This window comes from Malaclemys terrapin, chromosome 7 (genome assembly GCF_027887155.1).
Source record: "Malaclemys terrapin pileata isolate rMalTer1 chromosome 7, rMalTer1.hap1, whole genome shotgun sequence".
Taxonomy (NCBI): domain Eukaryota; kingdom Metazoa; phylum Chordata; order Testudines; family Emydidae; genus Malaclemys; species Malaclemys terrapin.
The window spans coordinates 123,942,129-123,969,985 of NC_071511.1; the positions used below are offsets into that span (position 1 = coordinate 123,942,129).

A 27,857-nucleotide genomic window follows, 5' to 3' on the forward strand; every position below is an offset into this window, starting at 1 on the left:
ATTAGATCTTCCTCGTGGCTTGAACAGAGGTGGGTTTGCTCTGAACAATTAACATGGCGCGTACAAATGAACCCGCTATCTTCTGATTGCAGCCATGCACCAGGACTGGAGCCTGGGGGACAGCTGGGGTTTATTTCATCTCATTCCGCAGTACCTGCGCAGCGCTGCGAAGCCGTGAAGGGCTCAGCTGCGTTACCGACGTTATTAATTTTTAATTGCTGTTCAGCGATGAGTAACAAAAACAGCTCTGATTCTTCAGCCTCTGTTCTGCTGGTTCCTGCTGCTAGACGCTCAGCTTTTCAGCAGCACCCTTTGGGGCCACAGCAGCCGGCTGGCTTGGGAGCAAGGCCCTTTGCTTCCAGCCGCTCCACTAATTGGAATGGATCAACGATCTTTTCCTATAGCAAGGAAACAAAAACAGCACTAAATCAGACTTGAAGGGGCCGGAAAGGCTGCCACTGCCAGGTGGTTTTCCCTGGCGCTGGGAGGAGGGCTGTGAATTCCTGGGAATCTCCCCATTGTCCCACCATCATGGAGTCTCCCCCCCCCCCCCCCCAAGTATTGCTAGCGTCCTCTCTCTGGCTGAGCAGGACTGGATGGGACCCCTTCCTGTGCTTGTCCAGCCCCCTCTTCAACTGGCTGGCGAGCGCATCCCCGAACCCTTCCTGCCATCCCGTTCCCACAGCTTTTTAACATGGATCTGATTGTTGGGCACTCACAGAGCCACCTCCCTCTTTGTTCCCCTCCCACTCCTCATAAAGCCACATATCTTCCTCTGAGCCTCGCAACAGCTGCCCCACCGGCACAGGGTGAGTCACAAACGTCAGCCCCAGGGGCCCGGCCACGGGGATTTTGTGCCGCTGAGCTAGTTGGCTGGCGGCTGTATGCTCCTGTGGGCGGGGACCGTGTCGGCCGCGCTGGAGCGTACAGCCCCGAGGACGCTGTCAGCAACCAGACAAACCATAACACTGCTCCCTCCACCTGGGCTGTGACTGCATCAGCACTCAAGCTAAGCAGGCTGGGGTGAGGTCAGTCCTTAGATGGGCGCCCTCCAAGCATCCGTCACAGCTGTGGTGGTGCGGCAGTAACTGGCACCCTTCCCTCTCCCATACTTACTTCTCACGAGAGCATATGGGACTGCCAGCCAATCCTATTGTGGGTAACTGCACCCCGCATATTTCAGCAGCCCTGCTGATTCTACTGGATACAACCCGTTCTGCTGCCCGTCCTGCACCATCACAGGGGACTGCTCAGATCCTTACGTGACCTGCAGCGTTCCACCCCAGAGGTAGCTGCATGGGCAATGGGAGTCCATGAGGCTGGAGCGTGCGACGCTGCACAGCCTATTGGCAGCTCTGTCAATCAACGATGACTCTCTCCAAATCCGACTGTTCAGATTCCCGCCTGGGAGGAGTGCCCCAGACCACAGCAACGTGCAGGGCTGAGCCAAACCCACAGTGCTCTCTTTTGGTTCATGGAGGGGAATCCAGTCCCAGTAGGAAAAGGAGAGATGCTGGGGGAACTTTGTCTCAGCAGGAAGGAAGCGGGAAGCCAAACTGTAACATCAGCCACTGCTATCTAGATGCTAAGCTCCTAGCCAGGTGCAATATCCCCCTGAGAGGAGAGGGGACATTAGCAGGCCACAGGGCTGAAGGTATTTGAATTCTTCACCCACCGCGTGGGCCAGAGTTAGGGTGCTGGAGAAAGCTGATTGGTTTGGAGAGCTCAGCCCAGGGTCTCAGGCACCAGCCCAAAGTTCAGGAGGGGAACGCTGCAGGGAAAGGTGAACCCAACCCAGTTCCCATTGCAGGGGGAGGAGCTGTAATTTCCTTACATGTTTCTGTTAATAGGAGGGTTTGTAAAAAAGAATCCCACCTACCCCCCAGCCCGCCCTTTGGGAGTTAACCCAGCCAATCTCCCCTCCCCGCAACGTGCCCTGGCCCTCGCACTGTGAAGTCAGGGGTTTCCTTGTTTCAGTTATTAACAGTCTCCCCGCCCGGGCGGAGGGAGGTACGTGGCAGATGCCAACCCCATGTCAGCCCCTGCCACCCACAGCATCAGCAGATTTGGAAATCTCTTTTGCTTCTGCTTTTGAAGCCCGTAAGGCATCACTTTTTTGAGCTTTTCTCTGCGACCAGGAGGGCTAGAAACGTCTTTGTAAATAAAAGCGTAGAATCACCTGCCTCCGGGAGCTAAGGCTTTAAGCAAAACATCAAATATTGCGAGGCCAGCAATAAAATCACTAGAGCTGGCAAGACTGCTGAGATGGGTACGAAGTGGTGAAGTGACTTAGCCAAGGCAGCACAGGGAGGCGGTGGCAAAGTCAGGAATAGATTCTAGCCTGCCTGGCTCCCATGCCTGTACTGGTATCATCCTTCCTCCCTTTAAAGTACAGACAGAGTTCCTTTAGCCCTACCCTATCATCAAGGCTTGAAGAAAGCTTCTCCTAGCTGCTTTCCCAGCCTCCCCTGGTTGTTTTGGCTAATTAGCCACGAGCTGTCACCAGTGGCATTAGCCTCTGCTCCACTTGCAGATCCCTGCCATTGCTGGCTGGCCAGTAAGCACACCTTGATTCTTTCGTTAGCGGAGAACTAACCCTTAGCCCACCGCACCAGCTGCCTGAGCTGTGCGTCAGACAATACTGGCAAAAATACACTCCTGGAAAGAAATCAACAAAGAACCCCCCTCCCCCCCACAATGCCATCCTTAGCTGGGGCTCCTGGGGCATGATATCTGCACCCAGTTACAAATGATCTGTGGGGCTTTGCTTTGCTTAGTTGCCACGAAGAGGCAGAGAAAGAAAAAATGTGCCTGTGCCTTTAAGAAACAACTCCATCACCCGTGCCAAATGCAGCAAGGTCAGCGATTATGAAGCCCCCAGTCCCTTGAGCACATTCCTTTCTGAAAAGGGCCTATCTTTCCCCTCCGATAAGCCCCGCAGCCTATCAGCCACCTGCATCAGCTCTCCAATTCACTTGAATATTTTCAGTGCTGTGCATGAGATCTGGCCTCCTATGCTCCCAGGGGGAGGCTGGGAGGTTTTTAATGGTCCAGCCTGTCATTCCCAAGCATGATGAATGTGACAGAGCCTTTCACAGGATGCCAAGGAAATTCCAGTCCCCAGGGCATCATTGTTTTCTTTTTTTTAAACCAGTCTGGCCTTAACAGAGAGAGGAATCTACGGCAGGGCTACAGCACACACTCAGGGGCAAATGGATCATCAGGGTCAGATGGTTCTGAAGGGGCTGAAAGGCAAGGTCAGGGGAGCTCCCACAAAGGTGTGTAAGGTCAGGAGCAAAGTCTAATGGTTAGAACCAGGGACTGGTAAGAAAAATATCTGGTGCTATTCCCACCTCTGCAGCCACGTGACCTTAGGCAAGTTGCTTCCCCACTCTGTGTCTCAGTTTCCCCATCTGTACAAATGGAGGTGATGCAACTCACCCTTCTCCCAAGAACTGTATGAGGGTTAATTCACGTTTGGACTGCACTCGACAGTCATGGACGGGAGTCTCCAGAGAAGTGCAAAGTACAGGGGGGGTTGAGTTTCAGAGGCACCAAAAGTCCGTGGGAGTTGGGTGCTTGACTCCCATCTGTGCCGCTGAGAATCTCCCCCCAGCTCCCTACAAACAGTTTGTTTCAGAAGAATGGAAAGTCACCCACTTGGTGCCCAGCTCAAAACAAACGAACCCTGGGTGAACGGATTCAGGGAGCGTCAGGCCGGGGAGCTCACTTCGCTAAAACGAAAACGGATGGAGTGTATTTATGGAGAGAATCATGAACATCCCGCTTCTCAGCCCACTCGTGTAAACACCTCCGGGATGGTTTAATTGGCCTTTCAAACAAGCTAAGGGGCTTTCAGAAAGAGTTAATAAACAGCAGCGAAGAAGGGCCCAGCAGCTCTAATTTACTGACCTTCCCAAGAGTCTGACTGTGTCGGGCACAAGAAACTACTAAGGAAACAACAGCCTCGCAATCAGCACGTCCACAGTGGAGCGCTTTGCCCACATTTACTCACACCGCTCCCGCGGCGAGGAGCAGCAAAGCCTTGGTAGGGATGAGTCAGAAGAGAGAATTGCTGCCTCTCTGCCTACAGAGGTTACCCACAGGGGCCGTATTGGCACCAGTCCCGCTTAATGAACCGGATTCATCCTCAGGGCCACGCCACTGCCTGCCTCAGAACATGGGAGCTCTCGAGCACAAGCTGTGAGGTGCTGAAATCTGAGCCAGAACTAGAGGACTGGACTTTTATACAGATAACTAAACGATCCAGTTATCAATTACTGCCCACTCAGACAGACTAGACCTGGCAAATTCCTACGGACATTTGCACGTTAACAGCTATTTAAGTTTGTGACAACCAAAAGGGGTTTGTGAGAAACTACAGAGAAGCCAAACAAAGCGTATAGCAATAATACGGCAGCATCCCATACTATAGAACCCTGGTGGCGTGTGGGGATCAGGACAGCACTGCTCTTGCAGGGAGTGGGCCAGTAAGATGGCAGAGGAGGGGCGCTGTTTCTAAACGACGGATATGTCTACATCGCAATCAGGGGTGTGGCTGCAGCTCGTGTAGACATACCCAAGTCGCTTTAATCCAGCTGGCTCCTGTCCCAAGAGCAGTGAAGCCGGGCGGCACAAGCCCACCAGGGACCCGGAGTACTCACTCGGGCAGTGAGCCTGTGCTGCTGTGGTTTCACTGCTATTGGCACTCCCTCCAGCTCGATTCAAGCTGCTCAAGTTCGTCTACACATGCTGCTGCAATCACCGCTCTGACTGCAGCGTAGACAGAAACAAGGAAGTGTTCGGAGAAAGTGTATCCGCACAGGGCTGGCTGGCACTAGAGCTAAAGCGAGGGGCCCAGCCCAGTACACATCAGGGACTGAACGTGGGGGACTCCCCGATTGGCCCCAGCCTGCAGGCATCAGCACCCTGGAGGTTAACAAGTGCTGACTCATGGGGCCATCAGTAGCCATCTAATGGAGGGAGCTAGGGTTAGAGACAGAGAGACGCTAACGGAAGAAACCCTGGGCCCAGCCCAGTCTGGGGAGAAAGTTGAGGCAGGGGTTGATACGGCATTATTTTTGCAATTACCTTGTTACTAACCCAGACTATAAGAGGGGTGATGCTTTTCTGGCTCTCTGCTGAACGTGCAGCTGTTGCATATAGGGCCTGAAAACAAAAGACAAGCTGCAAAGCCAGTGTCCCCCTCCCCACAACACTCTTGGCAGTTTCAATAGCCTCCCCTCCAATAGACTGAAAACATCCAGAGAAAAGCAATGGTAGTTGTGACTGATGGGACCTATCTAATGACTCAATGGAGCAGTGAACAGTTATAGGCACCGCAGGGCAGATTCTAGAGGCAGGACAGCAGGCCCCCCAGGTGTCAATTGCCAGGCAATACTGCCACACAGCTGTGTCACTGGGCTTTTTTCCCCCTCCTCTGATTGGCTGGCCATTTTTGCTCCACTCTTACTGGCTGGTCATTTTTTTTCTTTTGGCTTGGCTGGTGGGAGGGTGGTGTTGCCCAAAGTTGCATCTTTTACTTGCATCTGAAGAAGTGAGGTTCTTACCCACGAAAGCTTATGCTCCCAATACTTCTGTTAGTCTTAAAGGTGCCACAGGACCCTCTGTTGTTTGTTGCCAAAAGTGTTTTCCAGGTGATAAAACAGCGAGAGCTCCTCCTGCAACAGGGCTTTGAATATTACTATGGTGAGATTAAGGGCAAAATTCTGTACCAAACTCTGGGCGGGGAGACCCCTGTCTCCATGCAGAGCCACACGGATGCGGGGGTCTGGCCACATAGAGCTGACAGCATGAGCGAGGCCTAAGATCATTTAGGCGAGAAAGGAGAAGAGATTTCCCGGACAGACAAGGCAGGGGATAGTGATCATCAAGCCATCTATCCGTATTTTGACAGCATCCCATATTGCTAGGAAAATTAATGAAGCACAACGGAAGGACCTGCAAAGGAGGCAGGGTGCTCTCTGGGCTAACTGAGCTCAAAATTAAGGGTTTGTTAAAGAAAAGAAAAGAAAAGAAAAGAAAAGAAAAGAAAAGAAAAGAAAAGAAAAGAAAAGAAAAAGAAAAAGAACAATCAGTTAAATATTTCCACGGAGCTCCTGGCCTGCACAGTGCTTTACCCCACGAAGCCCCAATATGGTCCCTGACCTGAAAAGCGAGGTTCAGAACTGCTAGGCACTTAGTGCCTCAGCTCCCATCGGCTCACCACTCCAGGGTCAGGCCCTAAATTAAAGAAATGTAAGAAATGACGACAACAAAGGGAGGAAGGTTCCAATGAAAATAGCGTGATCGATATATGCAATGCTTGTGTAACCCTTCTGCCAGGTGGAGCCGGCAGTAACCAGGGCCAGGTTTGGTATCTAGGGGCTCCTTTTCAACAATACAACACAAAACCGGCTTGAGCCCCCACCCAGTGACCTGGGACAATTACACAGCACCCCCTGGGCGCCTCTAAGAGGCAATACTGCCCCTCTCGCAAGCACAGAGTCTGAGTGTACCAAAACCTTTTAATAAAAGGAGGGAAGTAACAGCTTTCATTTGGGAAAACACTGCAACTAGGGCTCAAACATAAACCATGAGCCCTCAGGTTCTTAAGTCCAGCAACCCAAACATGCCTGTCCCTTCTCTGCACCCCACTCACAGTTGCTGTCCTTGGCCAGTGCAGCTCCAGAGCTCAGAGGTTCATCCGCAGAGTTCACCTCCCACCCTGTGTGTAAGTCGGGGGGGAGGGGAGGATGTCAGGAGGCACCCTTACACACTCCCCTGCTCGGGCACTCACTCGTCACCCCAACAGTCGATTGCTGCACCTCTCTGAAGGGCTCAGTTCTGGCCCTCTCCACCAGCCGCCCACCTGGCCACTCGCCAAGATGTCTTCACGGCCCCCCACTTAACACAGCTCTCAGTGATTACAACTGAGAGTGGGGGAGCCTCACTGCTGGTGCACACTTGCAATAGACTTACTTTGGGACAGTGTGTGTAATACTTAGACCTAGGTATCAGTGATTTCAGGTCTGCAGTGTAACAAGACTCTCAATGGAGTTTAAATTAGCTCTTTTATTATACCGTGGAGAGGGGAAGGGTCAAATGGTGTCTAGGACCCTTAAACAGGGCCCACACCACCAGGTGCAAGTACCTGTCCCCAGCCTCTTTCAACTCATTGGGGCTTTGGAACCCACGTTCTCTGCCTAGCGAGTGCCGTTCAGTTGAGGGTGAGTCCCTCCATCGGGGTAGGCCAGGTACAGTTCTGCTGTGAACCTCAGGGCCCTGCTCTGCTGGCGAATGCGCCTTTTGCTTTAAGTGCCCAATGGCAAGTCGTTATAAGGAGGACGGAGCCTACAAAATATCACTGCAAACAAACCTCCCTCCAGTACAGTCCTTCATCTGAAAAACATCTCCTGCTTGGAGCATGATAAGAACATTCTCCCCCTCCCCCAGCACGCCCAAGGCCACACTTCTAGGACACACAGCTGCTTGGCTTTATCATCTTCCCCTATCAATTATTCCCATTTCACGGACTCGCGCAGGTCTAAGGACTCGTCAGCCCATCTGCAGGCTGAAGGGAAGGTGACAGGAGGAGAAGAGCAGTTTTCAGCAGATAAAGCAGCTCTAAGCTGTGGAGTCAGGGTTGGCAGGCTAGGGTCAGCCTCCCATAAGCAAGCTGGATATGCATCTGCATGGGGTGTGGGTGGAGCTGGCCTTCAGGAATGAAAGAGCATGCTGCAAAAAAACCAGCACACGCTAACCCTAAATTAACAACAGCCTCCTACATGCGGCCACATGTTACTGGGGAATTGGCCTCTCAGCTCCCTCTCCCGAGTCAGAGCTCCAGAGAAGTCTGCTTGTGCTGCCCTGCGCTTCCCATGACCGATCTGAAAGCACGGGGGGGGGGGGGTGTTCCCTCACTCCAGATCAGCACTCTGATTTCCCCCTCCCTGCAGCTCAGAGATGTGCATTAGCGCCTGGCAAAGCATCCCAGTTTCACACGCTCCTAAACATTTCTCCTTAAGGATCCCAAGCTGGCATCACAGTCTTAATTCCTGTACTTAAACCTCTTTCACTATTAACTCCTCAGGCTTTAACGGTGTAGTAAGATGAGGCCCTGAAACAAACTCTTGTGTCAGAGGCCCAGTCTGAGGCTTGAAGCCTGAACCAAAGTACTTCCAGGCATTACTAAGCAAAAGCTGGGCTGTGAGCCAGAGGCAGGCCCCCGCTCACAGAAGGTGGCGAGAAGAGGGTTGTTAGAAGCAGGCGCATTCACATATAAGTGCTAATAAGAGGAACTCGTGCCAAGATAGCACCTGGACATCCCGATACAAGGACATTCCACAGACATAACAAGGAACAGGCAGGTGCATCTTAAAGACGGTCAAAAGGACAGCATGATGGATAGATCTGTTTGTTTGAAACAACATGATCAAAGGGGGAGACAGCACCCTAATGAGCCAAGGGGCTGTACCTCAATACGTCAGTAGGGATGAGTAATCTGTCCTGTAACTGTATAAAAGTAGGTCCCGGAGTGCACATCTTTGTCTGGCCTAGGGGGCAGTGGAAAGTCCCGCCACTGATTGAGCCAGTCCATTGCCAGGGGACACACATTCGTAGTGTATCCTGTAGAGTCTATAGGAAACTTTTACTGTGCTTCGTTTAACAATAACCTGGCTTGGGTTCCTTCGTACCTTACTAGAGTCTCTGGTCTTTGGGGGTTCTCTCAGGGTTTGCTGTGCAGAGCCGGGGCAGCACACAGAGGGAACACGCACGCAGCCGACTGTTATCATCATTGAACAAGAGCAGAGCACCACACCGGTAGCTACTGACAACAAACGGCACATTCAAACACATGAGGATCTCACAGTTTATAGCCCAAATGGATCCCAAAGCACAGTTGCAAACTGCAGCTAATACAGATGATATGCAGGGAGCCAGGCAAGGGGGCGGGGAGAGCTCAGTGGTTTGAGCATTGGCCTGCTAAACCCAGGGTTGAGAGTTCAATCCTTAAGGGGGCCACTTAGGGATCTGGGGCAAAAATCTGTCAGGGATGGTACTTGGTCCTGCTGTGAAGGCAAGGGACTGGACTCAATGACCTTTCAGGGTCCCTTCCAGCTCTATGAGAGAGGTATATCTCCACATATTAGTTCAGCCACCTCTGGCTGGGAGGGAAGGTGCAGATATGCAATAGCACTAGATTATAATTTAGGACAGGAAGTGAATGCTGTAGCCAACTGAAATTACAGGGGGAATTTTGCAAGGCAGACTGTGATTAACCCACCATACAGAGGTTAACACTCTGGTACTTTGGAAAAATTCCTTGGCTTCTGTGACGCACTGTTGGTCAGGACCTCGGGTTTATTAGCATCTCCAGCAGCACAGCGCCCCCTAGCACCAAGTTTTGGCATTGGGACAGCACCTCCTGCCACTAGGCTAGGTCATAGGGTCCACACTGAGAGGGAAGAGCTCCCCCGGCTGAGTCACCAGCATCCCTTCCTACAGCAAGAGATAATCGCAGGGATTTCCTATCTCCTTCCCCCATGAGCCCAATTCACCGCTGGGTAACTCCCTTGAGGGCCCCTGGGGCTGTGTTTACTCTAGTTCAGGGAGCATCAATAATGCAATTCAGCAAGGAAGCCGTAACACTGTTTGCAGGTTCAACGGGAGCAGCGAAACAGCGAGGACTGAGTGCTGCTCAGCCGGAAGCAGCTCCTCTCTGCTCACAGGCCCCCCCCAGCTCCTGCCAAAGCAAAGAGGATTCCCAGTCCTGGCTTTACACACATGCCAAGAGCTTTCTGCCCGTCCCACCAGCCACTGCCACAGAGGCAGACGCTTCCTAAGTCGAATCACAGCACTTTCTTTAGGCTGGCTGGAGCTCAGATTCGATCAAAGGGGGAATAATGCCAGCACCTCCCCTGCCAAGGCCATGGATGGCAGACGGGCTTAGGCTGTATTTGCTTAAGAGTCGCTACTGCACTCCCCTGGCTGTACAGGGAGGATACGTGTCTGCTTCTGGGCAAACCACCCACCTTCCCAAGAGGTCCCTGTGTTGGCAGGCTCAGTGGAGCAGCCAAGGAGGGAATGAAGCTTGGAAAAAAATCCTTCCGGCCCCTAGAAGGGCTCCTTCAAGTCACACCGAAGTCTGTGCTGGACCTGCTCAGTGGAGAACAGCAGAGATCAGGGTACCAGGCTGGCACCTCTCCCCAGCACTGAATTCTGGATTGAAAAGAGAGGCCTTCTCTGAGCCTAGTCTGCCAGAGAGAAGTCATTCTTTGATGTCCACAACACCCTCCAGAGGGTCTCAGCTAATTCAACCACAACCTCCTCCGAGGTCTGGAAACAAAGGCCTGGAGAGAAAAAGCAACCTGTCCAAGGCCACAGTGCGGGTCAGCCAGAGAAGAAGCCAGAACTCCCACTTTCCAGTAATGCGTCTCCTCAGACGGCCCATCAGGAAAAAGCCAGCTTAAAGTCTAGAGTTATCTAGGATGCAGTTATGAGCTGCACCAACATTCTGTGACACCTTCTGTTCCAGAACATCCCAGGGTGCTTTGCAACTTCGACTGACGGGCAAAGTAATCCTATAGGGATTACTTCATCCGCTGCGGAAATGCAACCATCGCTGGGGCAGAACGTGGCTGCCAGTAAAAAGCCGAAGAAACAATGCACAAGAACGGACTAAAGGAAATGAAGCACGCTGTATCCAATGTATGTAGCAGGGGAAAAGTAAGGAACTGTATGGGGGAGCAGGATCAAATTGCACTGGGGTCAAGACCCCCAGCCCTGTTAAAAGGGCCATGAGAAGCTCTTTAATGGCCCATGAGGCCAGGATCTCAGTTTTATATCTTATATAATTAGACACACCTGGAATAAATTCTTTTGTTTGCGCATGGATGGAGCAAATTGTATTTCATTTGCACTCCCTCCCCCCGCATCCTAATCCATCAGACCCTGCGCAGCTTCAAACCACCGCCCTCTGTTAGCCAGAGTGGGGTTAGCCCTGCTTATCACCAGAGAAGCTGACTCCGAGCCTTGCTCCTACCAGACTTTGATTTGGAGAACTGCCTTGGCTAACTGGGTTGCTGTAGGGCTCTGCATGGCCACACCTGAGCTGGGAAGGGCCCCACATCCAGACATGGGACAGGGAGGGGGAAGGAGGGAAAATCTGGGAGTTGGTTTGGCCCAGCTCTGCTCTGAGCCAGTCCCAGTTTGCCAGGAGCTGGACATCCAATGGGACCAGCTGACGCCATGAACTCTCCCCACTACCAGCCTCCATTCAGACCCCAACTGGATTATTCACTGGCACATGTCACATGAAGCAGGGACACTGAAGCCAGGAAAATCTGCCCATGTGGCATGAACAGGGAGACTCTTAGGTATAGCAGCCACCGAGCTTGTCACTAACCTTTGCTTTTGCAGGACAACAGCCCCCAGGTGCCGGCGCCCTCCCTGCAGCCAGTCGGATCAGGAACTCCTCGGCAAACCTGGAGCTCCGTAAAATGGCTGCAGTTTCTGCATCCACTTCCACAACGTCCCCTTCCTGGGAAACAGAGGGAATGTCACACATAGCCGAGAAGAACGCGGCAGGACCCAGCGCCCACCATGCTGCCAGCTCTGTAGTGAGAGGGGGAGCGGGCTAGGGGCATGAGCGTTTGCAATGCTGAAGGGAAGCCATCGAAGCAGGAGTCCTCCCAGCGCAGCAGCTCTGCAAACAACCCCACTGACTGCTCACAGTCACTTTGGGATCTAATTCAGAATCACGCTGCTTCTTTTCCCCAGGCCCTCCTTTGATTTGCCCTGATCAAAACCACAGGCCTGGCCTCTCTACTCCCCTCCCCATTCATCCTGTGCTGGCCTCTTCTCGGTCCCATCACACAAACTTGCCGCTAGTGGCGCAAGAGCCTTCTTCTCTGCAGCTCCCGCCATCTGGAACAGCCACCCCGTGTCTGGCCAACCTCTCTCCATTCCCTGCCACTCTTCCCCTGCGTTGAGTGTTTCCACGATACAGGATAAAGCTGCGTTGCTGTATTTAGGACCCCCTCCGCTCGAGGCCCCTTCTGTACAGGGTTGCTGAGCAGCAGGCCATGCCATGCTGCCATCACAGAGTGCAGAAGGGGAAGCGTAAGCCGAGCCACGAGCTCTGGCCTTGGAGATCCAGCGCGGAGGTGCAGTAAAGCTGACACAGGCATGGCGATTAACTACGCCTGGGGGGCTTCCCTGTACCTTGAATGTGAAATTGGCATCAAACTCCAGCTCTTTCTCATGCCCAGTGATCCCGCCGTTGTAAATGACCTGGCACCGCTCGGCTGGGCCTTTCTTGGGTACTTTGAAGAGACGGAAAGTCGCAGAGACAAACTGACAGTCACCTGAAAGCAAAACACCAGGTGATCTTACACTGTTTAGTTCAGTATTAACCCACCTCTCCCAGCACCACAGTCATGAAGCATCTTCTCAGCACTACGGGATTTCTCCACCCAGCGCCTCTGGGAGTCTGGCAATATCATTGTCCCCTTTTTACAGATGGGGAAACGGAGGTACAGAGTGAGGTAGTGATTTGCCATTGGTCACCTGATGAAACTGGGGCAGAGGTGGGATCAGTGCCCATCTCTCCCAGGCCACAGTCTAGGGCAGTGGTCTCCAAACCTTTTATGTCCCAAATCACTTTTTAAATGTAAGGGCAACCCAGGATCTACCCCGCCCCTTCCCCAAGGCCCCGCCCCGCTCACTCCATCACCCCAACTCTCCATCGCTCGCTCTCCCCAACCCTTACTCACTTTCACCAGGTTGGGGCAGGGGGTTGGGGTTCTGGAGGGGGTGTGGGCTCCGGGCTGGGGCCGAGGGGTTCGCAGTGTGGGAGGGGGCTCTGGACTGAGCCTGGGGCAAGGGGTAAGGGTGCAGGAGGGGGTGAGGTAGATTGCAAGCTCTGGGAGGGAGTTTGGGTGCAGGAGCGGGTCGGCTCTGGGCGGGGGTCAGGGCTGGGGGTTGGAGTGCTGGCTCTGGGAGGGGGGGTCACGGCTGGGGCATGGTTGCAGAAGGGGGTTTGGGATGCAGGCTCTGGGCGGGGGCTCAGGGCTGGGGTTTGGGGTATAGGAGGGGGTTTGGGGTGCAGGCTCTGGGAGAGGGCTCAGGGCTGAGGTACAGACTCCCACCGGGCGGCACTTACTATGGGAGGCTCCCAGGCGGCAGCGCAGCAAGCCTAAGGCAGGCTTCCTGCCTGCTCTGGCCCCACGCTGTTCCCAGAAGGGGCCAACACGCCCCTGTGGCCGGGGGTGGGGTGGGGGGGGGCACATGGCTCCAGGTGCTGCCCCTCTCTGCCAGCACCACCCACCTCAGCTCCCATTGGCTACAGTTCTCCACTCCCAGCCAATGGGAGCTACAGGAGCAGTGCTTGCAGGCAGGAGCAGCATGATAAGACACCTGCCCTTTCTCTCCCCCTCTCCCACCATGGGGCCGCAGGGCTGCGCTGGCCACTTTCGGGAGCGGTGTGGGGCCGGGGCAGGGAGGGAGCGAGCCTGCCTTAGCAGCAGACCCGCTACACCACCAGAGATCGCGATCAACTGGGAGAGTCTCTAGGATCAACCAGTCAATCACATTCGACCGGTTGGTGACCACTGGTCTAGGGCCTGAACTGGATAGAACAGAGATGGCAGACTAGTGAGAAAGCTGCTATACAACTCAAGTACTTCTAAGGGGACATCTGCACAGCAGCTGGGAAGTGTCATTTCCAGCTCAGGGAGATGAGCACGCACCGAGTATGCATAGCTGTGGTGGGACGGACGAGCCGCCTGAGTACGTACCTAGGGTCCTGGAGGGGATCATACTCCAGCGGCAAGCCTCACGCATCAGTACCATTGTTCATTAAACTCCAGTCACTTCATTCTTACTGTTGGTGATGTGTGAGAGGGAAACCGCCCCACGTGACTCTCAGATCCCAGGCTAAGTTTGCAGGGCTAGCAGCTAGAAAAGCCAGCAGTTTGGATCTGGAAGCACTGACCCCCAAACATGGCCCCTCATGATAGGTCCCTCTTGTCAGAGAATGGAAGCAAACTTTAAACAGTGGCTGCATTCCATTCCACACCTGGCTGAGTTCCACGGAGGGCTGGAGTGATCCCTACCTACCTCTCAGGGGTGCCGAGAGGCAGAATTGCTGCCTGGAAGGTGATCTGAGATCCTAGGACAAAGGGTGCTGTGGAAGGGCAAACTTGTTGCTAGAGACAAACAGCACATTGCTCTGGTTCATCCTGTGCTTTCTCACAGCCGTATTATGGGCTGGAGTATTTAGTCTTTTCTATTCTTGGGCTTTTAAAAAAAAAAAAAGCCCCAATTGTCTCTTTTCTACATTTACATTTCCTATCGCCCACAGCAAGGTCTAGTCTCGGTGCTATCAAACGAAGTCAAGGCTCGCTGAGGTTGTGGTCAATGGCGCGCTCCCCGCTCAAGCACTGTTCATTTGCTGTAGACGACAGCACATATAGATTGCAAGCTCTGCGGGGCAGGGACCGCCTTTTTATTTTGTGTTTTTACAGAGCCAAACGCAGTGGGGGCCCTGGTCCATCAGTGGGGCTTCCGGGGTATGTCTGGTAGACAGACTCTTGCTGCCTGAGGCTACACCACTTTGCTTTATCCTAGAGCAGGACCATGGAACCCCAGCCCGTACTGCTAGGGCGGACCAGGGGTCAATGCTCTGCCCATGGCACTCACTCACCGACAACGCTCTCCAGTTCCTTGTTATTGATGGTTATTCGGCTGGCAGTCACCAAGCGCGGTGGGCAGAATCCAACTTCCTCAGCAATTCTGTAGAGGTCCTTCCACCACAGGGCTCCTCCCAGGCACTCGCCTATGATCACAGAGTAATTACACGCATCAAGCAGCCAGCCACGCCAGGGCACAGTGAGTGGCACACAGCCTGCTGTCAGGTTTTTAACAGGGCTGTCGATTAATCGCAGTTAACTCACGCAATTAACTCAAACAAATTATTTGTGATTAATCACAGTTTTAATCGCACTGTTAAATAATAGAATACCAATTGAAACTTATTAAATATTTTGGATGTTTTTCTACATTTTCATATACATTGTATTCTGTGTTGTAACTGAAATCACAATGTGTATTATTTATTATAAATATTTGCACTATAAAAATAATAAACAAAAGAAATCGTATTTTTCAATTCACCTCATACAAGTACTGTAGTGCAATCTCTTTGTTGTGAAAGTGCAACTTACAAATGTAGTTTTTTTGTGTTACATAACTGCACTCAAAAACAAAACAAAGTAAAACTTCAAAGCCTACAAGTCCACTCAGTCCTACTTCTTGTTCAGCCAATCGCTAAGACAAACAAGTTTGTTTACATTTGCAGGAGATAATGCTGCCCTCGTTATTTACAATGACACCAGAAAGTGAGAACAGGTATTTGCATGGCACTTTTGTAGCCAGCACTGCAAGGTATTTATGTGCCAGATATGCTAAACATTCGTACGCCCCTTCACGCTTCGGCCATCATTCCAGAAGACGTGCTTCCATGCTCGTGACGTTTGTTAAAAAAATAATGCATTAATTAAATTTGTGTCTGAACTCCTTGGGGGAGAATTGTATGTCCGCTGCTCTGTTTTACCCGCATTCTGACATACATTTCATGTTATAGCAGTCTCAGATGATGACCCAGTACATGTTGTTCATTTTAAGAACACTTTCATTGCAGATTTGACAAAACGCAAAGAATGTACCAATGTGGGAGATTTCTAAAAATAGCTACAGCACTCGACCCAAGGTTTAAGAATCTGAAGTGCCTTCCAAAATCTGAGAGGGACAAGGTGTGGAGCATGCTTTCAGAAGTCTTAAAAGAGCAACACTCTGATAAGGAAACTTCAGAATCCTAACCACCAAAAAAAGAAAATCAACCTTCTGCTGGTGGCATCTGACTCATGATGAAAATGAACATGTGTTGGTCCACACTGCTTTGGATTGTTATCCAGCAGAACCTGTCATCAGCAATGACACACGTCCCCTGGAATGGTTGAAGCATGAAGGGACATATGACGCTTTAGCGCATCTGTCACATAAATATCTTGCAATGCTGGCTACAACAGTGCCACGAGAACGCCTGTTCTCACTTTCAGGTGACATTGTAAACAAGAAGCAGGCAGTATTATCTCCTACAAATGTAAACAAACTTGTTTGTCTGAGCGACTGGCTGAACAAGAAGTAGGACTGAGTGGACTTGCAGGCTCTAAAATTTTACATTGTTTTATTTTTGAATACAGTTTTTTTGTACATAATTCTACATTTGTAAGTTCAACTTCCATGATAAAGAGACTGCACTACAGTACTTGTATTAAGTGAATTGCAAAATACTATTTCTTTTGCTTTTTACAGTGCAATACTTGTAATAAAAAATAAATATAAAGTGAGCATTGTGCACTCTGTATTCTATGTTGTAACTGAAATCAATATATTTTTAAATGTAGAAAACATCCAAAAATATTTAAATAAATGGTATTCTATTATTGTTTGACATAGCGCGATTAATCGCGATTCATTTTTTTAATCATTTGACAGCCCTAGTGAGCCGCAGTGCATGATGGGACAGGGCATTCTGGGAAATTCTATCAGTTCTGGGTAGAGATCTCATTCGGGAAAGTTTAAGGGTATCAGTTCAGGTTCCCAGGCACCTGGGACACAAGAGGCAGCATGTGGGGAGGGGATCCTTCTAACCAGATTCCTAACTCCCAGCCTCCAGCTCACACCACTAGTCCTCATTGCCTCAGGTCAGGTAAGAAAATCACTCACCCCAGAGGACCCTGTGTTTCCTGATGTCCTCAGGCAGGTCACAGCTGGCATAGACATCGCTGAAATACATCTCTCCGCCAGCCTGGAAAAGAGCAATGCTTAGCCACAGCAAGAACTAAAAATGACACCAGCCCCTGATAGGGACAGCGTTTGCCAGAGAACACAGACAGGGCAGCTCGGCTGGGGTTGCCCTTGCCACCAACGCGATTGTCTATTCCAGAGTTATTGTGTCTGCCCGAGCATTCCTGGCCAGCGCACTCAGACAGCCCAATGAGTCAAGGTCTCCAAGGTAATCAATTAAGAGCAACAACTCCTCTGCCCTCACCACCTTTGGCTCTACCCAGATTAAATTCCACCATCACCCTCATTTTGTTTCATAAGCTGAGTGTGAACATGGTGCTCGGGGACGGAGAGGCTGAGATCACAGGCACATTGCAGACAGGTGCTGGGCAAGATTCCCTGACAGCTCTGGCAATACAGCCAGTCCTGCCCTGCAGCACCCCCTGCTGGCCCAGTCCTGGGGCACCCCCTCAACCTGCCCGTCTGGGCCTCATGGGCAAAGACTTCCAATTGTGATCTACTATTTGATGGTGGAGAGGACATGGACAAAAGGAGAGCAAGGGAGCAAAGCAGTCACTACACTGCATCAGACCAATGGTCCATCTACACCAGTATCCCGTCTCTAGCAGTGGCCAGTACCACTGCTTCAGAGGAAGGTGGGAAAATGGACAGTTACGGAACAATCTGCCTAGAAAGGGAGTCGCTCATCACCCACTCATCAGTTAGCAGCTGGCTTCTCCTTTCATCATTCATATAAACATTTATCCGTTTCTTGGACTCTCCTAAGCTCTTGATTTCAGTGATATCTTGTGGCAATGATTTCTGCAAGTTAACTGATCATTATGCTAAAAGGTATGCCAATCTTTAATGTGTTGTTGTTCTGTATCATTGGTCGCCCCCCTGGTTTATAACAATGGGAGAACAGATGCCCATTGTTAGTCTGAGTATCTCTATTGCCTCCCTAATGTCATGCAGGGTGAAATCCTGCCAGCTTGAAGATAAAGGCAAAACTCCCACTGACTTCAATGAAGCCAGGATCTCCCTTTCCCTCCCTGCTCTCTCAGCCCCAGAATTCTTCTTCTCTCCTCATATGGAAGTCTCTCTGGGCCTGTGTTGTGTTTTGCTGCCTGTCTGTTGACCCCTCGCACCCTAAAAGGCAGGATGGGATCCAGTGTTGCTCCCCAAACCCCATCATGATCTCTCTCTCACACACACACACACACACACACACACACACACACACCCGCCCGCTCTGGGGTTACCTTTAGCACTCGATAGGTCTCCTGCAGGACTGCTCTCTTATCAGGCGAGAGGTTAATCACGCAGTTTGAGCTAGACAGGAGATAAAAGCCCAGTGAGGCACCAGGAGGAGGAAAGCAATGTGGGTTTTAGTCAGACTAGAACAAATGGCTAGGCCTGACCTTGCAGCTGGGCCGCAGCTTTTGATCTGGACCACTGGCAGGAGTAACAGATGCCTGGACACCTTTCACATCCCCCAAAGGAGACTGGAGCGTCCTCAGCCACCCTTCAGCAAGGCTCAAGGCTTTCACCCTCCCACCCCCCGCTCCCTGTCCTGACTGCCCAGACCCCTATCCACACCCCTGCCTCCTGACAGGACCCCCAGGACTCCCACTCCTATCCAACCTCCCGGTTACCTGTACCCTGACGGCTCCCCCCACCCTCCAGAACCTCCACCCCATCCAACCGCCTCCTGCTCCCTGTCTCCTAACTGCCCCCCAGGACTCCCTATCCCTTATCCAACCCCACCGCTCCCCACCCCCTTACCATGCCACTCAGAGTGGCAGGACTGGCTTATTGGAAAGCCTGGGAGGTGGGCGGGCGCAAGCCACGCAGCCCAGCAGGAGCCCTGGGCCAGAGTGCTCCCCACACGGCAGCGTGGCTGCGGGGGAGGGGGGACAGCAGGGGAGGGGCCGGGGGCTAGCCTCCCTGGCCGGGAGCTCAGAGGTGGGGCAGGACAGTCCCGCGGGCCGGATGTGGCCCGTGGGCCGTAGTTTGCCCACCTCTGTACTAGGGGCAAGGCCCCATGAGTTTAGACTGCATCTGCTTGGGGCTCTAGAGGTGTTACCAGGGGTGAAAGTAACTTAAAGGACTTACCAGTATGCAGGGCAGCCAGCATCCTGAGCAAGGTGGGGGGGGGCAGCTCTGGGCCCCTGGAAGGGGCGGAGCCTCAGGTGGAAGGGGCAGGGCTGGGGCCAGACTCCCCCAGCCAGCCCTTCAGCACTGTACAGGCTGCGCTGCCTGGGGCTCCGGTGGTGATTTAAAGGGCCTGGGGCTCCAGCCGCTGCCGGGTTAACAGCCGGAGCCCCAGGCCCTTTAAATCGCCACCGGAACCCCAGGCTAGCAGCAGTGTTCGCTGGGAGCCCCGGGCCCTTTTAAATGGCCAGGCCCCGGGACAGCTGCCCCTTTCCCCCCCCCCCACCCCGTCTGCAGCTCTGCCGGTACGGTGCTTAAAGCGCTGCTGCGGCAGCACTTTATCGCCCGTACTAGCGGCCACTTTCTTACCAGTACATCACACCAGCCCGTACCGGCTTACTTTCACCTCTGGGTGTTACCTCACTACAAATACTAGACTAGAAACTAGCCTTAAACAGGAGTGAAACTGACACTTTCAAGTCACTTTCACAGTATTGCCAATCCCAAATGTTCAAAAATCCTGAGCCAGGCTCACCAAAAATCATGAGATTATGTAAAAATAACAGATTCGGGGTTCTTTTTATTTGCCTTCTGCTTTTTGAGCCTTCAGGGTGCACTGGGGTCACATTTGAAGCTTTCTCCACAGCCACAAGGACTAGAAACTTCATTTTCTTTAAGAATGAAGGCTGAAATCATCACATATCCACCTGACTCCAGGAGCTGGGGCTTTAAGGAAAACAATTATCATGAGTCTCATGACAAAATCATGAGAGTTGGCAGCACTGCTTTTACTTCTGTTTAAAGGCTAGTTACTTTCCAGAAGGCTCTTAAACACAACAGTACAGCGACTGAGTTGCAATTCTCACAGGAGAATATGTAAAACCAAACACCAAGAAAATTCTATATTTTAAAGTTGAGGAAAAAAAATAGACTTCTGAGGTGTATCAGGGCCACTGCAGGCAGGAAAGGAAAATAAACAGGCATGGGAGCTCTGGGCAGCTCTTCCTTTAGAAAGAAAGTTGGAGGGTCAAATCTTCTAGTCCTTAATCAACTAAAACTTCTATTGTCATCAGTGCCTCCACTCATAGATATAAACATCACAGTGTGGTCAATAACTATACACTTCATACTTAGCTATCTGAGCCATCTTATCCAGAGTTACACAGCTTACATGCCTTGGCTCAGGGCATATTCTGAACAGTGCCGAGCACACAGATGGTGCCCAGTGAATAACACAAATCATGACAATAATCGTTGACTTTATGGACTCTGTGGAGGCAGTTTCTGTTCTTCGTTCTGGAATTGGCCTGAATACAGCCGAGACCCTAAGAATTTGAGGCATACACACATCTGATACTCATACAGCCCTGTCTCATTCCTTCCTTTTCTCAAACTCAACAAAAAATGACTGAACAAAATGGTTTCCAGTTAAAATGTAAAATTGCACAGGAGCCATTGCTGTACAGCCCAGCATGGGGGAGAACCTGTCACCCCTCGGGAGTTAAGTGATTTCCTCTCATTCTCCATCCTTCCTAACCTCGGTGCTGCTTTTCGTGCTGTCAACCATGGCATCCATCCTGGGACCCTTTCAGAGAACTGGCCGCCTTGGTTTTGCTCCCATCTATCAAAGTCCTCTTGGTTTTGCAGCACAGGGAGGGAGAGAGGGGCTGGATAGGGAGCTAGCCCTGAAAGACCTGGGTTCTACTCCCCACATGGACTTCCTCTCTGACCCCAGGCCAGTGCTTTAAGGACAGAATTTCAAACGTTTTTAGGCACCCAAAGATGCAGCTAGGCATCTAATGGGGTTTACAAAGCACCTAACCTTCTAAGTGCATTTGAAACTCTCACTAGGTGCCTAAATACCTTTGAAAATCTGGCCTTTAGTCTGTGTGTGCCTCAGTGCCCCGTCTGTAAAATGGGGATAATAGCATTGCTCTACCTCACCGAGGGGCTGGGAGGGAAATAGATTAGACATTGTGAGGTGCAGCCTCAGATACTATAGTGATGGGGCCACATAAGTACCACAGATAGAGCGGGAACTTCTCTATACACTGCTAGCCGTTCCCTGGGTTTGACCCCTTCTTTTCACCTACGCCCCCAAATCTCCCCCTTTTCTGAACACAAGCTAGGCTCAGTGCTTTGCTGTATTTTTTCGGAGACCCCGTGTTCCCTCTAAAACAACCCCTCCCCCCCATAGAGGGATTCCTCTTTTGACCATTTTGATTATCACTACAAAAGTTTTTTTCCTGATGATAATGGGTCGTCTTAATTAATTAGCCTTAGAACTGGTATGACATCTTCTCTGTATGTTTATATATACTCTTATTATATGGTCCATTCTATGCATCCGACGAAGTGGGCTGTAGCCAACGAAAGCTTATGCTCAAATAAATTTGTTAGTCTCTACGGTGCCACAAGTACTCCTGCTCTTTTACAGGCTAAACTTCCAGATCCTTAATTTAATCACCAGCCCTTTCTTATCTTAATCACCCTGCCTCTGTCTGTAAACAAAATACTGACTCCCTGCCCCAGGGGCACCTCCCCTCTGCAGAACTTAGGTTTCACACTAATGCTGTGCTGTAGTTAAGAGCTCCACCTGGGAGCTTGCACACCTCTTGTACGAAACTCGGGGGAGGGAGGGACTCCCGCCTATCCCAGCCCCTCCTAACTGGTGCCCTTGGGTAATACCATCACCTGAAATTACCAAAAATGAAGCATCAGATCATTTTTCACCCTTTTGGCCGTCCCTTTATTTACTGCATCCCATGGACAGTGAAACCAGTCTGGCCAATTTAACATGTGCGTCTAGTCAGTTTTACTTTCTGATCCTCACGTACTAACCCAATGCTGTAGTGTCCCTGCTGCAAACACTGCAGACTTAGGGCTGTTTAAATGCTAACACAAAACTGTTTCCATTGAGCACCTGAAAAAAGGAAATCAAACGCAGGGACATTTCTAGTCATCTTATATTCTGTTAAACTTCTTTGGGCCAGACGTTAACTTGGCATTTTCCCTTCAATAATTACAGCTAAAGCCAATGACTCTGTTGGACAAGGGTCAAGGACATTCGATTAGAGGCATCAATAAATGGAACAAGTCTGATCTGCCTCCTATCCCCAGCCCTATCCTGGGCTCTGAGACCCCACATGGTTTGAGACTATGTTTCATTTTTTAGTTTGACTGGATCCAGCCACCTGTCCTTTCTGTGGGCACTGTTTGTTTGAATGACACAAAACTCCAGCCAGGTACCCAGGCCTCAGATTAGTGCTTATGGTACATTTCTTCAGCGTACATCCCTAAACTGAAACCCAAAGAGTTAAAACTTTGGGCAGGGACAGGATTCACTGATGCACAAGAAACAAGTACCTAACCTATTGTATAGACCCCTGCAGGAGCTCTGAGAATGGTACTCACATAACTATATCATAACTCTCGTCTTTAAGGCCAGCATCTCCCAGCTTTTCCATGTAGCCATGGATGAAGTCCACGTTAGGCACCTGGTAGCCAAATTTCTTCATGTGATAGTCAATGTGCTTCTTTGCCACTTCTACCTGGAGGAGGGAAACAAACAAGCAGGCTGTAAACTACATAAACTCTTTAAGGTGTTTCTAAAGTCTCTTCCCCTTCATGCGCCAGAGGGCCCACATATTCTCATTAGGCCCCTAAGCATCTCCCTTTATTTCCCCCCAACCCCAGCCATTTTGAGTCCTAGATCATGGCTACCAAATCTCCTGGCCAAAGAAAAGCAGATGGTATTCCATACAGAGACCAACAAATGGCAAGACCAAGTCTCGTACTGGCCAGGGATAGGGTGGGTGGGGAGTGTCTCTATTTGATCAACAAAGCGTGGGACTGGCAAAGACTTTTGATCAACATAGAGCCCAGCAAGGGGCTGTGCACGTTGTCTTCACCACAGCACTCTCTGGGAAGGTCGGCAAGAGACCAGCACTCATACCAGTGTCTCATGCCTGATGGTGCAGGGTATTATCCCTGCATCCCCCCGTACAGGATATCGCATGCTGCGTGACGGTCTGGAAGGTGGAAGGAGTGAGACGATAAATGGCAAAATACATTTACCCCATTTCCACACACTGGTCTCTAACAGGGCTAGAAGAAGCTGAGAGTGGGGAAATTACTTCTCTCAGTGACTCTATCAAAGGCAGGATTCTCAATGACCAAGCAGCTAAAAAACAATCATTCAGTGCCTTGCATTATGGGTACTTAAACCCGACCCACACGTGCACTGCATTAAACCTTGTAGCTTGCATGAAGATAAGATTATTAAAAGCGAATAGCTACGGTTACTATCTGCATACAGCTGAACCCCCTACACCGGACAGTCCCCATATACCAAAGGATCGACTTTGAACTCTAAGCACCATGCAGTTCCGCCTTGGTGGGAAGAAGTTATTTTCGCTTCCAAAGCTGAGAGCCATGAAGATAAAGACCCGGACTTTGATTACCACTATTCAATTCGGAAACATACCTGGGCGTCGGTCATGTCTATTCCAGTGACATGCCCTTTCTCCCCAACTAGTTTACTCAGCATATAGCAATCCCTGCCACTCCCACTCCCCAGATCCAATATCCAACAGGTCTCCAGGCACTCTGGGATCACCAGACCGCAGCCATAGTACCTGAGGGAAGAAACTCTCAAGATCAGTGATTCTGGAACCACAGGGTCTCACCACACCTCAGCATGCAAGGGAAGGGCATTTTCAGATGGGATGGATGAAAACGTGTCATGAAGAGCAAATCATCAGGAACACCCAACTCACATATGCAGATATGTATTAATTAAGCCTCGCTGCTTATCGCCATTTTATATTGGGCAAACTGAGGCACTCAGATGTGTGATGTGCCCAAAGGCTCTTGGTGAACAAAGAAAATGACAGGCCAAGGAAATTGTTTTCTGGTCAAACATCCTGTAGCCAGACCTTGGAGATTAGAGCAAAGGTTTTTAATGGATTTCTGATCGGGGATATATGAACTATAAGGAGAGTGACAGTTTTATGTCTATTAGCTTATCTTTTCATCTCCAGATTTGAATGGACAGGGTTTATGGGGAGCTTTTTACCTTTAATGTTCTTTCTGTTAATTTTTCCTAACATTTGCTGCTCATTGTAACTTTAAATTAATGACTTTGTGTGTAGAAATGGTTACGAAGGTTGATTGGAATTAACTGATTCATTTTAAAGCTCCAAACTGCATTTGTTTCTCTCTGCCTCTGCTTTTTGGCAGGAATTTCTCCCTTGAGCTGGCAACCTCCAGGCCTCAAGGACTGTGGTGGAGGTAGGCTGCCTCCAGCTGGGAAATTATGAGAGACGTACAAGGATGAACTGGCTACTTTCTTCCCCATTGTATTCTCTGGATAGAGCGACTCCACTGGGCCGAGGCGGTTTCAGTGAGTGAAGCGCTATTAGGGCGTCAATTGTCAATTCTTTACCTTGACACAACATCATCGTGGACACACTTCAGAGCTTCCTTTATGAACGTGGGCAAAGGCCTGGCCAAGGTGACACAGGCATTGGTTTGCAGATCCTCTGATTTCTGCAACTCTTTACCATAATAATCCTGAGATGGGAACACAAAAAGTCCGTATGTCTCCATAGCCCACCAGAGCCTACGGATTCTAGTTACCGCCCTGCCCCCACCCCGGGGTTACTCTTGCTCCTCTTTGCAGGGTCAACCAGATCTGCACGCAGTATTCAAGCTGTGGGCATACCACGGATTTATATAGAGGCAATATGATATTTTCTGTCTTAGTTTTTATCCCTTTCCTAATGGTTCCCAACACTCCGATAGCATTTTTGACTGCCGCTGCACATTGAGTGGATGTTTTCAGAGCACTATCCACAATGACTCCAAGATCTCTTTCTTGAGTGGTAACAGCTAATTTAGACCCCTTCATTTATATGTATAGTTGGGATTATGTTTTCCAATGTGCATCACTTTACTCATAGGTCATGTTTTCTAGACCTTTAATCATTTTTGTTGCTCTCCTCTGGACTTTCTCCAATTTGTCCACATCTTTCCTGAAATGTGCCACAAGACACAATACTCCCGTTGAGGCCTTATCAGCATGGAGTGGAGCAGAAGAATTACTACTCATGTTTTGCTTACAACAGCTCTGCTAATACATCCCAGAATGATGTTTGCTTTTTTTGTTACAGAGTGACACTGTTGACTCATATTTAGCTTGTGATCCACTATGACCCCCGGATCCCTTTCCGCAATACTCCTTCCTAGGCAGTCATTGCCCATTTTGTATGTGTGCAATTCATTGTTCCTTCTTACGTGGAGTACTTTGCATTTGTCCTTATTGAATTTCATCTTATTGACTTCAGACCATTTCTCCAGTTTGTCCAGATCATTTTGAATTTTAATCCTATCCTCCAAAGCACTTGCAACCCCTCCCAGCTTGGTATCATCCTCAAACTTTATAAGTGTACTCGCTATGCCATTATCTAAATCAATGATGAAGATATTGAAAAGAACCGGACCCAGGACTGATCCCTGCCAGACCCCACTCGTTATGCCCTTCCAGCTTGACTGTGAATCACTGATAACTACTCTCTGGGAACGGTTTTCCAACCAGTTATGCACCCACTCTATAACAACTCCCTCTAGTTTGTATTGCCCTAGTTTGTTTACGAGAAGGTCATGAGCAACAGTTATGAAAAGTCTTACTAAAGTCAAGATATACCACGTCTACCGCTTCCTCCCTATCTATGAGGCTTGTTACCTTGTCAAAGAAAGCTGTTAGGTCGGTTCGACATGATTTGTTCTTGCTGTTACTTGTCCCTTTATCTTCTACCTGTTTGCAAACTGACTACTTGATTATTTGTTCCATTATCTTTCTGAATACTGAAGCTAGCTGACTGATCTGTAATTTTCCAGGTTGTCTTCATTCCCCCCGCCCCACACACACTTTTTTTTTTTTTTTAAATACATGGGCACTATATTTGCTCTCTTCCAGTCCTCTGGAATCTCTCCGGTCTTCCATGAGCTTTCAAAGATAGTCACTAACGGCCAGTTAGCTCCTTCAGTATTCTCGGATGTATTCCATCAGGGAGGGAGCACTTTGCATGCTGCTATAACCAGGGCTCAGGTATAAGAGGCTTGCGGAGGCTGGGCCTCCCCAAACAGGGCAAGAAATGCTGGATGCGGTGCACCTCCCTTTGGAGGCGGGCCGCCCCGCTGCCTTTGGAGCGCCACCACCGGAAGCTCCCAAGAAGTGGGGGAGCTACCGGCACCCAGACTGTGGCCCTGCCGCACTCCACCAGCGCCTGGCCTCTTCCCCCCCCCCAAGGCCTCCCCCCCACCTGCTGCTTGTGCCTCACCGGGGGAGGGGTTGGAGAGGCGCGAGCAGCAGGCCAGCGGGACCTTGGTGAAGGAGAGGAGCAAGCAGGGATAGGAAGAGGTGGAGTGGGGCAGCCTGGGGGAGAAGAGGACAAGCAGAAGCAGAGCAGAAGGCGAGGCCACAGTCCAAGCCCCATTCCCACTTCTAGGGAACTTCCGGCATTCGCGCCCAGCCTCCCCGAACACAAGAGCAAGGCGCTGCCTATGGCTCAGGTGTAACGTTTGGGGGGCGGGAAGGGCAGCTGGAGTCAATGGGGCAAGCTCCAGCGCAGTGCCCGCTCCTTCATCCCCGCTCTTACCTGCACCTCTCTGTAAATCTGCTCTCCAGATGGAGCAGCCACTGCAAGGAGAATAACCAGAAGCCTGAGTCAGGGGACCTGATGCTACAGTGATGGGTGCCAGCCTCGCAGAGCCGCCCAGAGGATTCAGGAGGCCTGGGGCAAAGCGGGGGAGCTTGTAGTCACCGGGCGGCGCTCAGAGTCTGCGGTGGTGGCATTTCAGCGGCGGGGGGGGGGGGGGGGGGGGGGCCTTCCGTCGCTCCGCAGCACTGAAGGACCCACTGCCAAAATGCCGCCAAAGACCCAGAGCGACTGAAGGGCTCCCAGCCGCCGAAGTACCGCTGAAGACCCAGACCGCCGCCGGGTGAGGAAAGGGATTCTCGGCCAGGGCTCGCGGGGCCCGGGCCAAATTGCCCCACTTGCCCCCCCCGGGCGGCCCTGCAGCCTCGAGCCCACATAGAGAGTGGCACCAAGCAAGCACCCCTAACCGCCCAGGGGAATGCTGCGCTGGGGGGGCCCCGCAACACCTCCTGGGGGGCAAACCCCTAGCCCGCAAGACAACCCCTCCTCCCCCCAGAGACCCTCCCCCACCCCGAGACCCTGTCCTGCTGGGACCCCCTCCCCCCAGAGACCCTCCCCCACCCCGAGACCCTGTCCTGCTGGGACCCCCTCCCCCCAGAGACCCTCCCCCACCCCGAGACCCTGTCCTGCTGGGACTCCCTCCCCCCAGAGACACACCCCCCTCCCAGAGAGACCCCGCCCCGCCAAGACCCCCTCCTCCACCCAGAGACCCCGCCCCCGGCGAAATGCCCCCAGGCGACCCCCAGAGGGCGCTTGGAGGGCCCGGGCCCCGCCCCCAGCGGCGCGTACTGCTCGCGGCGGCTGTGGCATTGACGGACAGCGGACCCTGCCCCCGCCCCGCCCCGCGCTAGGGTCCGGGGCGGGCTACGAGAGAGGCGGGACTTCCGCTTCCGGAGGGGGCGGAGCTAAGGAACCCTCCAGGGAGTCGCTCCCCCTCCCGCCCATCTCCCTGCCAGCATGAGCCCGCCACGCCCCAACCCCTTCCTAGCTCCGCCCCCTGTTCCCCCGCCACGCCCCAACCCCATTCATGGCCCCGCCCCCTTTGTTCCCCAGCCCCTCATTCCCCGCAGTCTCACCCAGCCCCGCGCTGTCCGGCTCCGTGAGCACCGTGCCAAAGCTGCCACGTGCCAT

The 27,857-nt window shown here is 51.5% G+C and overlaps 1 protein-coding gene across 1 annotated transcript; it reads right to left on the reverse strand.

Annotated features, from left to right (window-relative positions):
- Positions 1-78: 78 nt before the first annotated feature.
- On the reverse strand, positions 79-27,857 carry AS3MT (arsenite methyltransferase). The gene is made up of 11 exons (XM_054035627.1): positions 27,803-27,857; positions 26,667-26,707; positions 24,452-24,579; positions 23,492-23,642; positions 22,420-22,556; positions 18,114-18,183; positions 16,792-16,873; positions 14,708-14,839; positions 12,226-12,368; positions 11,408-11,542; positions 79-398 (listed from the first exon to the last, which is right to left on the reverse strand). Exons 1-11 carry the CDS (start codon positions 27,855-27,857, stop codon positions 300-302), a joined length of 1,173 nt encoding a protein of 390 aa, XP_053891602.1. The 3' UTR covers positions 79-299.